Source organism: Syngnathus typhle, unplaced genomic scaffold (genome assembly GCF_033458585.1).
Source record: "Syngnathus typhle isolate RoL2023-S1 ecotype Sweden unplaced genomic scaffold, RoL_Styp_1.0 HiC_scaffold_117, whole genome shotgun sequence".
NCBI classification, from domain to species: domain Eukaryota; kingdom Metazoa; phylum Chordata; class Actinopteri; order Syngnathiformes; family Syngnathidae; genus Syngnathus; species Syngnathus typhle.
The window spans coordinates 192,501-206,039 of NW_026872023.1; the positions used below are offsets into that span (position 1 = coordinate 192,501).

The 13,539-nt window shown below is 43.9% G+C and overlaps 1 protein-coding gene and 1 long non-coding RNA gene across 3 annotated transcripts; both read right to left on the reverse strand.

The window, feature by feature from the left end:
- Nucleotides 1–3,308: 3,308 nt before the first annotated feature.
- Nucleotides 3,309–5,217, reverse strand: LOC133148575 (uncharacterized). Of its 2 annotated transcripts, none has more exons than XR_009712677.1 (4): nucleotides 4,297–5,217; nucleotides 4,109–4,206; nucleotides 3,921–4,018; nucleotides 3,309–3,837 (listed from the first exon to the last, which is right to left on the reverse strand). It is a non-coding gene; the product is annotated as an uncharacterized LOC133148575 (long non-coding RNA). The 2 variants fall into 2 exon arrangements; XR_009712676.1 differs by having other exon boundaries at nucleotides 4,281–5,217.
- Nucleotides 5,218–7,266: 2,049 nt separating this feature from the next.
- Nucleotides 7,267–8,745, reverse strand: LOC133148572 (uncharacterized). The gene is made up of 3 exons (XM_061271613.1): nucleotides 7,776–8,745; nucleotides 7,611–7,714; nucleotides 7,267–7,370 (listed from the first exon to the last, which is right to left on the reverse strand). Exons 1-3 carry the CDS (start codon nucleotides 8,624–8,626, stop codon nucleotides 7,354–7,356), a joined length of 972 nt encoding a protein of 323 aa, XP_061127597.1. The 5' UTR covers nucleotides 8,627–8,745; the 3' UTR covers nucleotides 7,267–7,353.
- Between the last annotated feature and the right edge of the window lie 4,794 nt (nucleotides 8,746–13,539).

The window sequence follows — 13,539 nt, forward strand, 5'->3', positions numbered from 1 at the left end:
TCCAAATAAAGCAAGTGGGAGCAGTAAAGCCATCCTAAAACACAAAGACGTTCTTAAAGCAATGCGACAGTGAGCGCCCGACGCGCTGCGGGCGGTCGCGCGATCGGACCAAATTAGGCTCCCTGCTCAGTGAGGTACACTTCAATTTGAGAAAGTACATCAAGACGTTACAAATATTTTCTAAATTTCAGCGACGGCTCTGTCACAATAATGCGACCAGCGCGGAGCAGTTGCGCGGTCGGCTGCGCGTCGGGCAGAACGCTGCAATTGCGCGATGGGACAATAAGTTGATCTTGGAAAAGGGAACAATAAGCAATAAGCAAGCACCTTTTCAATTCCACTGCTATGAAGCCATTTACTAACCTTTACATCCGTGTACGTTGTCGAGTGGAGCATGACTCCCGACTCGGTCGCCTGGGCACTCAGGTGGGTGAACACGAAGGAACCCCCTACCTTCAGCTCTACGAGGTTAGCCTCCCGCCAAAGTCCAATTTTGACAGTGGCTTCATCCTGCGGTAGTTTGAAAATGCGTATAAGTATGTGTGCAAAGTGCTACAACAGGGGAAGTGCAAATGGCTACTTACTTTTTTGAGCGTCAAATGTCGAAATGGTGCCAGGCGGTTCCCTCGCTGGCGCACCATGCGGATAGGACGCATCTAAAGTGGACCAAATTGATATCCCAATTACAATAATTGTGTTTGACAATGAGCGTGTCATGTGTCTGTGTACACGACCTTAACGATGCCAAAAACCCCAAAACTTTTGGTACATTAGTACTACACAGAGAATTTCAATGATTTTGTGTGTGCATGCGCATGCATGTACATTATTATTGCACATGCATCATGTCTTCACAGGTGTACACAAATACAAGTGTGTATATGTGCATTTGTGGGTGCAGGTAACTTACATCAGTTATTATGCCCTCCAGTGACACCATCTCTTCAGGTAGTTTATTCACTACCTCTTGAGGAGATGATGCCACTGACTTGGGGTAGACCAGGGCCCTGGCCTCTTCCTCCAGCTGTGGGCTGGTTCGGACTTCCGCCGCCGAGAAAATTTTTGAGGCGGGTTTGGTGAGGAGCCCTTGCCCCCGTTGGTCCACACCGAAGTTTAAAAAAATGTAACTGCTGCCCTCTGTGACGAGGGCAGCCAAGTGTTCAAAGAGAACTATTTTATAGGCTTTCTCGCCGTCACAGAGGGCCACAGTTACATTATTGTGCTGGCCGTGCATAGATAAGGTGCCATCAGATGCACAAACCCAGGTCTTGGCACGCAGCGCACTCCTTATTGCCACTACTTTGGCGCGAATCATTTTTGTCGCCATTCTGAAAAATAAAAAAAAAAGAGAGAAATTGAGTTGTTCAGTTAGTAGAGGACAAATGGCAAATTATTCATTTAATAATTACTATTATAATACATCTGACTGACTTTGCGATGAATTTATTAACTACCACAAGGTATCATTGCTATATTAATATAGGATAAAATAAATGAATGCCACGTACAATAAAAAAAACACACAATTATTTAAATGTTATACTGAAAAGAAAGCGTTTCCCAGCAATGATTAACATCCACTAGATGTCACTGCAGCGTGACAAAGTCAATAGTTCATGGGTGTGTAGCACTGGGCAATGATTCGATACTACTGATCTTACTCGGTCATTACATATCAGTGCTTACAGTTACAATGTCATCTGCTATATAAATTTGGAAGCACATTTCATAATGGCGCCTGTGCATTTTTTGGGGGGCTAACCTAAAACAAAGATTTTAATAAAAGAACACCGTAAACCATTTTTATCCATTTACGTGTGGCGACTACGAGGTGTCGTCTGAAATAAATGAATTACGCGTCGTGTATCTTTCCATAAATGTCCTTACTCTGTAACGCAAAGTGCATGCATCATGTGTGTGGCGCATCCATCTTGTTACATGTCGGCAAATGCACGCGGCGGACGATAGTGTACATTACTTCAACGCAAGAGCAATAAAATGGGGAATCCTCCGTCATAAATAGGAACGCAGAAGAAACATGTATTTTCGACTGACTAGTTAATGAATAATTACAAGTTAATTTGCTATATGCGCATTTCGTAATGGCGGCCTTTCTTTTCTTTTTTTTTTTTGCTCGACGCAAACCAAAGATGTGGATGCCTCGGTCACGAATAATGTTCACGTTCATCAACCGATGGAATTAATCCATACTAAATTCACCGAGAAACAACTCCGCAAAAGTCCGTCGTGAGAACAGGAGACTATTTTTTTCTATATGTACAGTTAATGAGTAATAACATGTAATAGCACAGTAATAGAACTGTGACGATCGTAATTAGAAGTGGGGAAGTGCTACTTTCCCCACTAACGCAACAATCCTGGTTAAAATGTAAGTATATACTTAGGGTTTTTAATATTGTTGTGACAAAATCTCATGTTGCCACTTACCTATCTCGTCTTCAACTGGATAATGAGACGGTGTAAAGTCATTATCCCTCCCCACTTTTCGTCGGCGCGAAAGGTCGGCGCGAAAGGTCTGAGCGAAGTCTGAAAAGAGAGGGTAACTTTTAGTCGTAGCGTCAAAACTTTAGTACATACAGAAAAAAAACACTGAGACCGGAACACATCGCTCTAAATTCGTGTGAAATATGATTACACAATTGAGTGAACATGTGCATGTTTATATTTACGTGGACTCAACGCTTTTAGAGCCCCCCCCCCCCTTAAAAGGTGAAAAATGGTAGCGTCCACTTTAAGTAGAGACAGAAAAAGACGTCCCTGTAAAATCACGCGATACGTGACGATACGATTGAGTGGCGATATTTCAGTATATTTAAAATATGATCATGATAGTAATAAAATAGCCTTACAGTAATGGTAATAACTATAATCGCCACGGTTTATGAGGTTTCCGATTTGTTTTCAAAGTATTTCAATGCAACGTGATCAGTACAATCGCGAAGATAAAATAATGGACACTATATCAACTTATAGAATGTACATACAAGACAACGTACATACGAGACAACATAACAATAAACTATGATCACAAGACAATATATTAATAAACTTTCAATAATTGTCTCATTTCCCCAAAAACAACCCACTTCCCCCCTGATGCATGCATTGGCTGATGAATAATGATAACATCACATTAAAATATTTAGTGAGTAGTGTGAAAGTAATGAATGAACATGCAGAGTTAAAATCAAAAATAAGTATTTAATTACAGTTTCATATCAACACAGAAAAGACCTATTTTCTATTAAAGAAAGAATTAAATAAATGTCAATTATGAATAATGTCATTCAAAACAGGTTATTTTATACGACAAATCACAACATAAGTTGTCAACATACACTTTACACTTTTCCTTCTAAACAAGAAGGAAAAAAAACAGTTGCATGGTGCTTTTTGGAACCAAAATACAGTATGATATTAGTTGTTTTGGGCAGAATGGAATATATAATGCGTGAAATCTTATAAATAATAAAAAAAATAGATAAAATGTTTAACTGACTCAATAAATACTGAACATACAAAATGACAAACAAGAAGGTATACATTGGACTGGACTTGTATGTGATGAAATGAACATGCACATATTGGAAACACAAAACTTAATAAACAAAATTTAAGGCAAAGAAATATAGAAAGGCCGATAAATAAATAAATAAATAAATGAATAAATGAATAAATAAATGAATGAATGAGAACAGAAAACAGACTATACTATGAGGCCTCGCAGAGGGACAGCTTCCGACAGTTAAAGGCTAAGGTGTTCTCTGTCTGCATGACTGGATGCATGTAGAACCACAGGCAAGACCCAGGAACATACTAGAGGAACATGAAAGAGGTGTTGAGGAGAAGGGGTAAAATTAAAGAGTGCTTCCTGACAATTTTCCTTGTTGGCTACTCACAGATGAAGCAGGAGAAGTCATGTGTGTTTGGGAGTTTGTGTTCCATGATGCAGGCCTCCCTTGTACAAGTCTTCTTGAAATGCGTGGCTCTCGCTGTGCTACAACATAATATCATAATCAATTCATGTTGAGGAGAAGCGGTAAAATTAAAAAGTGGTTCCTGACAAATTTCCTCTTTGCCTACTCACAGAAGAATCAGGAGAAGTCATGTGTGTTTGGGAGTTTGTGTTCCATGATGCAGGCCTCCCTTGTACAAGTCTTCTTGAAATGCGTGGCTCTCGCTGTGCTGCAACATAATATGTTAATCAATTCATGTTGAGGAGAAGCGGTAAAATTAAAGAGCGCTTCCTGACAAATTACCTTCTTGGCTACTCACAGAAGAAGCAGGAGAAGTCGTGTGTTTGGGAGTTTGTGTTCCATGATGCAGGCCTCCCTTGTACAGGTGTTCTTGAAACTGTTGCCCTCTGTGACGACAAGAAAGCCTGTAAAGTAGTTCTGTTTGGTCTGTTAGGTAGGTTCTGATCAAGGTTGATTCCCAGAGTGGCCGAGCTCCCGTTAAACTCTGCTAAATTCGATGCTGTGCAGGGATGTTCCAGCAGGGGCACATGAGGAGGTGTTGCATGGTCTGTGGTTCAGTGCCACAGTCACACTCGCTGTTCCGATCCTCCAGATGTCCCCATTTGGCGAGAGTGACTTTTGCACGTCCAACACCAGATCTTAGTCTATTTAGGCATTTCCACGTTGCATACATAGTTGGTGTCTGCTCCTGGGGTCATTGCCTCGCTTGCTTTAAGCTCCATTGTAGTTTCTGGTGGAAGATTGTCAAGTCTTTCTTCCCACCGAGTGACTCTTTCACTGCCTGTGTTCGGCGTTCTGAGGGGTGGGACAGTTTTCAGAAAACTTTTCCTGGACTTAAGGCGGCATTTGGCTGGTACATGGCCGAAGAGAGGATGTCTTTGGTGAGTGGACTGTGGATGAGCTGCTTTCGCCACATAAGATAAACTGTTAAAATACAGAAGAGTGAAATAGCACCATTTAGTGTCTTTTGAAAGAAAGATAAAACATGTCTAATGATGAGAAACTTACCTCGTCTGTTTTCTGTTCTCGCCTCACGATTATGACGTAAAAAAAATTTAATACATAAAAAAATGAAGTAATGTGAAAAACAATTAAAAATAAAAAAAGTTTGAAAGGCCTTTCTAGAACTCATCTTTAAAATGTGATTGTAAAATCAGAAATAAAAACATGTAAAACGTTAAAAAGTCTCCCCTTAACTCGTCTAAGATAGTTTAAAAAATGTAAAAGTTTCAAAAGTTAAAAATTTAGAAAGTGAAACATTTCAAGTTAAAACTTTAAAAAGTAAAAAATGTTACAAGAGTTAAAAATGTAGAAAGTGAAACATTTTAAGTTAAAAGTTTAAAAAGTTAAAAATGTTACAAGTTAAAAAGTTAAATCAACTTGAGTTAAGGGAAGACTATTTGAAAGCTAATTAAAAAGTCTAAAAAGTTTAAAATTTTAAAAAGTTACATCGAGTTAAGGGAAGGCTTTTCAAAAGGCTTGGCCTTCCCTTAACTGAATTTGAGTCCACACCAACCCCCATTCCATCTCAACATACAGGCCCATCCTCAACTTACCACCACAGACATGAGTTCAGCTACATCAACTGTCCTTGTCTTTACATGTATGAGCACCTTTACTCATGATACTTTTTAATCACAGTTTCATGTAAGGCTTTACTCACGGTTTGTTTCCATTTATCACTCTTCTATGATTTGCCTGGGATCATTTAAAAATGATAAAAGTGAATCCAAGTTAAAAAGGCCACTCCTCTCCGTCTCCCCTTCACTCACTCTGAAGCATGCTTCTCGTGTGAAGCAAACCTTTGCCATCGATAACTATTTTCCAATTCGATGTTTTCTCCATTTGTAATGCCAGGCAGGCAACAGGTTTATTGCTAGCATCACGCAGAAACCTCAGTGTCCAAAATAGGGGTGGATTTCATTATGTTTGCCACCAATTTATGTGATCAGTATAAAGCTGCTTTTCCAGCTATCGCTATCCACATGGGTTGGTAGTTATTTTCTATGTGGAAATTGTGAGGCTAATGGCAACATTACGTTTACACTTACGCCATTCGACGTCTGTCCTCGTTGTTCCAACTAGTGAAAAACATGATTTAGATTTGACTTACCTTTCACTGGTAAAAACACAGAAAACAGGATTGTGATAGCTGTTGTATGTTCGCACGAAACCTGAATAAAGAGCACAGAGGCCGAGAGAAAGAAAAAGAGGTCAAGTAATGAGCACTTCCACTCCGGATCCCATCTCTCCTCAAGTCAACAAATCACCCACCGCATCCCACCACTATTATTATACACTTACGACACCATTCACGTTTCGATTTCCATCCTTGTTGTTTTAGAAAATGCTGAACCGCATGATTTAGCTGTGACTTACCTTTCACTGGTCAAAACACAGAAAACAGGATTGTGATAGCTGTAGTACGTTTGCAGGACACCTGAATGAAGGGCACACTGAGGTCGAGAGACAAAAATGAGGTCAAGCAATGTGTTTTTGTCAGTGGTAGCAGTGGCTATGAGTTGCGTGTAGCCTTTCGAGCGGAACAAATCAAGAATGGGCTTGAATGAGGCAGATAGCATATCTTCATTAAAATCTCCACATACCAAGATCTGATGATGCTCCATTACTTCAAGGTACCGCAAGAGATTTCCCAAGCTTGGCAGAAAAGTGCGCAGACTGTTGCCTGGAGGCCTGTAAACGGCAGCAATCAACACATTGAGGGGATCTTCAAGTTTCACCACAACAAATTCAATGTCGGTCACACCCTGAACGTATTTCTTTTCCTGGGCCGCGATGTGACTTTTGACACAAATACCTACGCCGCCACCACGTTTTGTCGCCAAGTCAGGACAGTTTGTGTAAGAATCACTTCGGTTCCTGCAAAACATCGTGTAGCCTTCCAAGCAAGCACGTCCATCGGCCACTGATCCTTGGAGGTGTGTCTCTGTGAAGCACAAAACATCAGCGAAAAGCAGTTCGTGATGAGACACGATATCTTGCACGTGACAAGACAGCCCTTCGGTGTTATGATGGACGACAACCAGGTGATTTGCCCGATCTACCGACGGCATCACGTGAAGGAGGGGCATGACGCTCTCCAAAGAATCCTCTGCCATCTCAGCAAGAGCAGCAGTGATTTGTGGATTTGCATGAAGCCTTCTCTCATCCATATGCAGAATATGCAGACCACTGAGCGAAGTCACTCTACTCAGAGCTACGTACCCCATGCCGTGTTCGAAAACACCTTTCAGCGAAACTGCAGCCTGTGACGTTGTCATGCCTTGTACCTTGTGGATCGTGCAGGCAAAAGCAAGCTTGATGGGAAACTGTCGGCGCGTCACTCCAGCCTTGTTCAGCTTCTCCTCCAGTCTGTCAATGTACACGGGGTTAGCAGCACGCGCATTGTTACTCACATGATCGAGTTCCAACCCAAGTTTCTGGACACGGGCTTCATTTGGATAGTTCACCAATTTGACAACTTTTGCAAACATCCCGTTGCACAGACCTGATTGAACATCAACGTTCCGTGTGATCATAACACGAGCACCCAGGGCAACTTTGATGGAGTCCGGGAGCTCATTCTTAGCGCCTTGCACAGGGGAAGCTTGCCTTGCCATTCTGCCAGTTCCTTTGTCTTTCTTGTAGTCATCCGCGTCAATCTGCACAATGTCCTTATGAAGCAGTTCCAGCATCGCAGAGTTATGGCCATCCACCTGTTTATTGGTGGCAAAAACATGCAGAATATGCTTTGGACACATTTCTGGGGAAGTGTACCTCGTGGCAAGGAGAGCTCTGTCCATTTCCGACAGTTCATCTGACTTTTCTTTGACGCGGAGTCGGTTCAGCAGTTCGGCAAAGGCGACATCGTCTTTCTGCCTCATGATGGCGGTGAGCGTGATCTTTTTGAAGTCGTCACGCCAGTGGTCCAGCCGCGTAGGATCGTACACGCACAGAGGTTTGGACTGTCTCACGGGAGGGAGCTGAAAGAAATCTCCAACAGCAAGAACAGACATGCCACCGAAAGGTAAATTAATTCCTTTGATTTGTTTCAACCTGGCATTCACGTAGGCGAAGAGGTCTTTCGACACCATGGAAATCTCATCGATGATGAGTATTTCGGCGATGGACAGCTCGGCTCGGACTTCGTCCAGTTTATTGCCCAGCCCGTGGTACGGGGGTTTGAGACTTCTCGGCAGTTTGAGTAGACAATGCAACGTTGCCCCGGAAATGTTGAACGCCGCCGTGCCAGTGAAAGCTGCGAGAACAACCGTTTGCTTGGAAATGTCGGCCTCCTCAGCCAGTCGTGGTAGTCTCTGCAGTATTTTGGTAGCGTCAGCGTGGATACACTTGATGAGATGAGATTTGCCGGTCCCGGCGCCACCGTTGATGTGGTAGAAGAACTGCTCAATGGGCTTTGAGCTACACACACGTTTTATGCACCAATCTCTGACCTTGTAGAAGACGGACGCTTGCTTTTGGTTCAGGTTACGATACATGTCGCGTAACACCGCGGGATCGATGGCAGCAGGCTCTGTCACGATGGACATTTGCGTTGTTTTGGACCTGACGTTATAGTCCGGGACATTTTCCTCCACGTTGTCGTTCGGTTCATCTCTCGCGTTCATTTCCTCAACGCATTCGAGTCTTTGCAACTCACTCTCGGGAGCCAGGTGGCACCATTCGTTTATGACGAGCCCACTCTCCTCCACCTCTTGGATGGCGTTGTCAATGTCTCGACTGTATTTCTCATACCTTTCTCGGTTCCTTCTGACAATTTGGCACACGCGCTCCACAGAGTCGTTATACGGTAACTGTACACAGGCGTTATCATGAAACAACTGATAGGAAGGACAGCGTTCAGATTTTAATTGGCAATCAGCACGATGAGGCAGGTACAGCTTGAGCAAGCAGCAGTAATATTCCTCCGGATTCTTTTGTTCAGAGTATTTGCAGTATTTGATGACGGCATGTTTTTCTGTTCTTTTCTGGACAAAGCCCATGTCGTTCAGCAGAGGCAAAACATTCTTACCTTTGGCTTGTTTGCCATAAACAATTCTGCACATTGATGCAAAATCAGCCAAGCACATGACTTCGAATTCCTCTGTTTGAGGTCTGGATTTGTATTTTTCCGGCAGGCCAGTCATCCACACTTCATGAGATTCCTGCGTTTTGCCCTCAAGGAGCGAGAGAGGATAACTCATTTTCAGCGCATTGTCACTCGTTTGTACAAATACCACCATGCGGGAGGACTGTTTCATATGCAAGCCGCACGCACGTGCGACGCATTCCTGAGCACTCACTTCTCTTTTCTTGGAGTACGCTTGCATAATTTGCTTCATTTCATCGCTCTCGTTGACATTTGCGCAGCGGGAGTTTTCAATGACCGATTTCAGGTATTGGCTCAGACCGTGTTCAGCCTTGCTGATGTAGCTGCAGATGTATGCGATGCAAGAGTAGGCATTCAGGATGTATTGGATGTCCAGGTTTCCATCCCAGGCAAGAAGCAAATGGCGGTTGTAGTTGTTGACCCAGCAGTCTTTCGGTTCTCGCTTAAGCACGACAGAACTCGACGAGGCCGTCATGCGCAAACAGTTCATGTACTCGTCACCGGTGAGCTTACATTTAGCCAGTAGCTGAGGCAAAGTCAGGCATGCCGTTTCAGGCTCATTCAGCAGATTTAGCACGGGAACAAGCTTGGCATTCGACGCCAAGCGATCGTCATTGCGTTGATCTCGATTGTCGTCGTCGACGGGCGCAGGTCTGACAATCATTGTTTCATGGCACGGTTGTTTGGGGAATCCAAAGCGGCAATTTGCACCTTGGTGTTTGACGCACGATTTGGAGTGACTTTTGCTGTGCATCTGAACCTCTGTGACCTTTTTGTATAATTCCGGTTCCTTCTGCGGGTCCGGCAGCTCAGCCGAGATGTAGCGAGACACAAAATGACAGATGGCTTCATCTGTGGCTTCCTCAAATACAGGGGCACCTCGAACCCAAATGAGGCAATGAATGTGAGGACTTCCTCTGTGTTGAAACTCCAGTCGGTAAAAGTAGTCGACGACCTCACCAATCGGTTGCGCCGGAGAGAGGATCAAATCTCTGAACAGAGCTTCCACACGCTTGTCGAACATGCGCATCGTCGTCACAGGATTGCTGCGTAGGATCTCACACTTGGTAGCCCAGTCAAGTTGGGCGAAATTCACGACTTCACCCTGTTGCGCTTTGATGGCGGTGATGACCTCTTCCCAACGCATTTCGGCAGCAGAAAATGTGCAAAAGAACGTGGGTGTGCCCAGCTGTCGGATCATAGCAAAAAGATCTTTGGTGGTTCTCTCCCAATAGGCCGGCGTACCTCTCAGCGGTGTCATGAATCGGACAGCATCTTTGCTGCGCACCAGTTTCTCAACTTCACGTTTGTCCTGAAGCATGGCATTGTTTATCCTTCGACCATCCCTGGTAAAAGGCTTACCTTTGCGCAGCTGTATTGTCATGCTCGACGTTGCCTGGTAAATTTCAGTCACAAATTGGGCAAAGAACAAGTAGTTGGTATCTCGAGCAAAGCGTTCGTCCACACAACACAGACGGGTTTTGAAATATTTGCTTGGTGTGAGTTTTATTGCTCTCTCTTCATCGAGGGTGTTTTGACCAGTGGGAAACTGCACTGGAAAAGCCATGGCCTCAAGCTTGGGAGTCTTGAAAAAGCTTACTGGGTTGTTTCTTTCTGCAGGAGCAACACAATAAATGCCCTCTGTAAAACTCATAATTTCCTCCGACACATCATTGGGTTGGAGACATGATTCAAGTATCACTCCACCATTTGGTTGATCACCGTCTTCCGAATTTTCTTGTTGCTGTTTGTTACCGCTGTTGTCATGTTGTGAGTCACTGTTCATCCCACACAGAGCATCACTCTCAAATCGATATATCTCCTCCAGAGCTTCCTCATTGTACTCACTGTCGCTCATTTGCGCTTCATCGGAGCTGCTCTCATCGTCAGTGAGGGTTGGGTCGCAAAGGTCCGCATCGTCGCGAATAGTTATGTCTCTGTACTGTGGATGGACTTGTTGCAGTTTCATCAGAGCGCTCATTAGCTTGGACCAAGTGACGGTTTGAAAAAACTGATGGCCTTTGTAGCAAAGCCGTCTCTTCAGTTTCACTCTCAACATCTGTGACTTACTTCTTAGTCTGGGCAAGACATTGACCGTCTCTTGTACTTCAGATGGCACGCACACCACATTTCCACGAATGGCTCGTTGTTGACCTTTGGGAAGAGGTACAATTTTGGCAAATGATATGCATTTGGAAATGAGGTGTCTCTCCAGTATGTTCAATCCACACAGTTCCTTTGGAATATCAGAGAGTGTGAGATTGTTCGCAACAGCAAGTGCAGGCATTTTACCATCTTTGAGGTGACTAAAGCAAGTGTGACATATCCACTCCAGTTTTCTTTCAGCTGGTACGCTGCACGAGGCGTGACATTCATCATCACAGATATGGACAAATTGTCCCGTGAGACAACTTGCAACAACATGTCTGTTTTTCTTATAAAATCTACGTTGACAAGCGCGTACTTGGTTGGGAAACAATGCTCTGTGGCAAACAGTGCAGACAAATGTGGGGCCATTCTTAATTTGGGCTTTGAATAGCTCAACAGCTTTCATAAGCACACAGTCATTTCGCTCCCTACATAGTCGGTTTATGACTTTGTATTTTTTCAAAAGCGTACTTACTCTGCGCATTGTTTTGGTCCTCAGTGAATCAGATTTTTTTTTCATTATGCGCCTCATGATTTCCTGATGTTTTAATCGGAATTCAGGGTTGTTTGAATAACGGCGTGTAATGTAATAGCGCTGCCTGTTTCGAAACTCAACATCATCACGGTAACGTTCTGTGATGTAAGAACGCTGTCTGTTCTTAAACCCAACATCGTCACGGTAACGTTCTGTGATGTAAGCGCGTCGTCTCATCGTAAAACACTCATCTGTCATATAACGATGTGAGAAACGGGAACGGTTTTTCCTGTTAAACTCAGGATCTGTCTGACAACGTTGTGTAAAATAGGACTTTTGTTTGGCACAAAAAACCTTGTCCTGTTGATAACGTGTCCTAATATAACCCAATTTCCTTTGTCTCACCTCTGCATTTTGACTGTATTGTTCCTTCTGTTTAGAGTTCTTCATCATTCTCTTCAGTTTCTGTTTTTTACATCTCGCTTCAAATTTTTCTTTTAACTTTTCCTGTGCTGTTATTTGTCGTAGGAACTTTCTCCTACGAGCTTTCGTCATTTTTGACAGATTTGGGAGCAGTTTACCTGTTGGGAAAACCACTTCACTGTCTTTATCGCCAATTTTGTGGTAGTGACGTTCACCTGAACACGTTGTGGTCTCGCTCGTCTCAACACATGAGACAATCTCAGCAACAGGTCTGCTTGCGGCAGCGTCATCGATGCTAATCACGGGAGGAATCTGTGTACATGGCGCCATCTCATGGTTACTTACGGGAACTTCAACACGTTCGAAGCAGATCGGTACAAGCTCATATGGCTCATCGCCAGAGCACCTCAAGCTTGTATAAACCTCCGTCAACTTATCGATCAGGTCGGACACACATGTGAAGAGCATCATGATCGCTGTGCCGTTGTCATCATGGACGCCATCTCGTCCTCTAGAGTGGGGATCAAAAAAACCATACCTGCCTTGGTGGTCTCGGAAAACAGCAATGCACGTTAACCGCATAATCAGAAGCGCACAATTGACCCCTGAGGTCATGCACCGGAGTCTGTCACGAAGGTTCAGGAACAGCTCATCTCCGTAGAAAGAGGTGAACAAACCACCCATTGACTGACTCTTTATTAAGACATGGTGCTTAGAAAAACCACGCACAACCCCTGGAAGTTCATCAGCCGTCAGAAATCTGTCCAAGAAGCATCCTTGGGCTTTCAGTGCAGCAACAGTACATGTATACAGTTCATTGCCAACATTAAGAACAGCATCAAGGTCAGAGCTGGTCAGGTGATTTAACTCCTGCAAGAAAGCCAGAAATGTAACAGAGTTAGCCACACATTGACTGTTTCTGAATTCTCCATATCTCGGATGAGCTTGGCTGTGAGATGCCAACACATACGTTACCAAATGAGGTTGCACAGAAGCCGTGGCTGCAGCGGGAATGTCAGGCCCAGTGTCACAGGAATCAGTCTCAAATTGTGCATCAAGGGCACGTGCAGGAGTTTGACAAAGTGGATCATGGCCACGTGCGTCAGTTTCAAAAGGCGGATCATGACCACGTGCGTAAGTTTGAGAGCGTGGAGCATGACCGCGGTCAGTTTCAAAGTGTGGCTCAAGGCCATGTTCAGGTTCAAAAAGTGCAGTAGGTTCAAAAAGTGCAGTATTGGCACATGTGTCAGGAGTTTCAAAACGTGCAGAATCTGCACTTGTGACGTCATTATGCCGGGTAGGTAAGGTTGGATCACTGCATGTAACTGGCGGCGGGGAGCATCGACGATTTAAACGTCGCTCCCAGCTCAACTTTACAGCCTGGG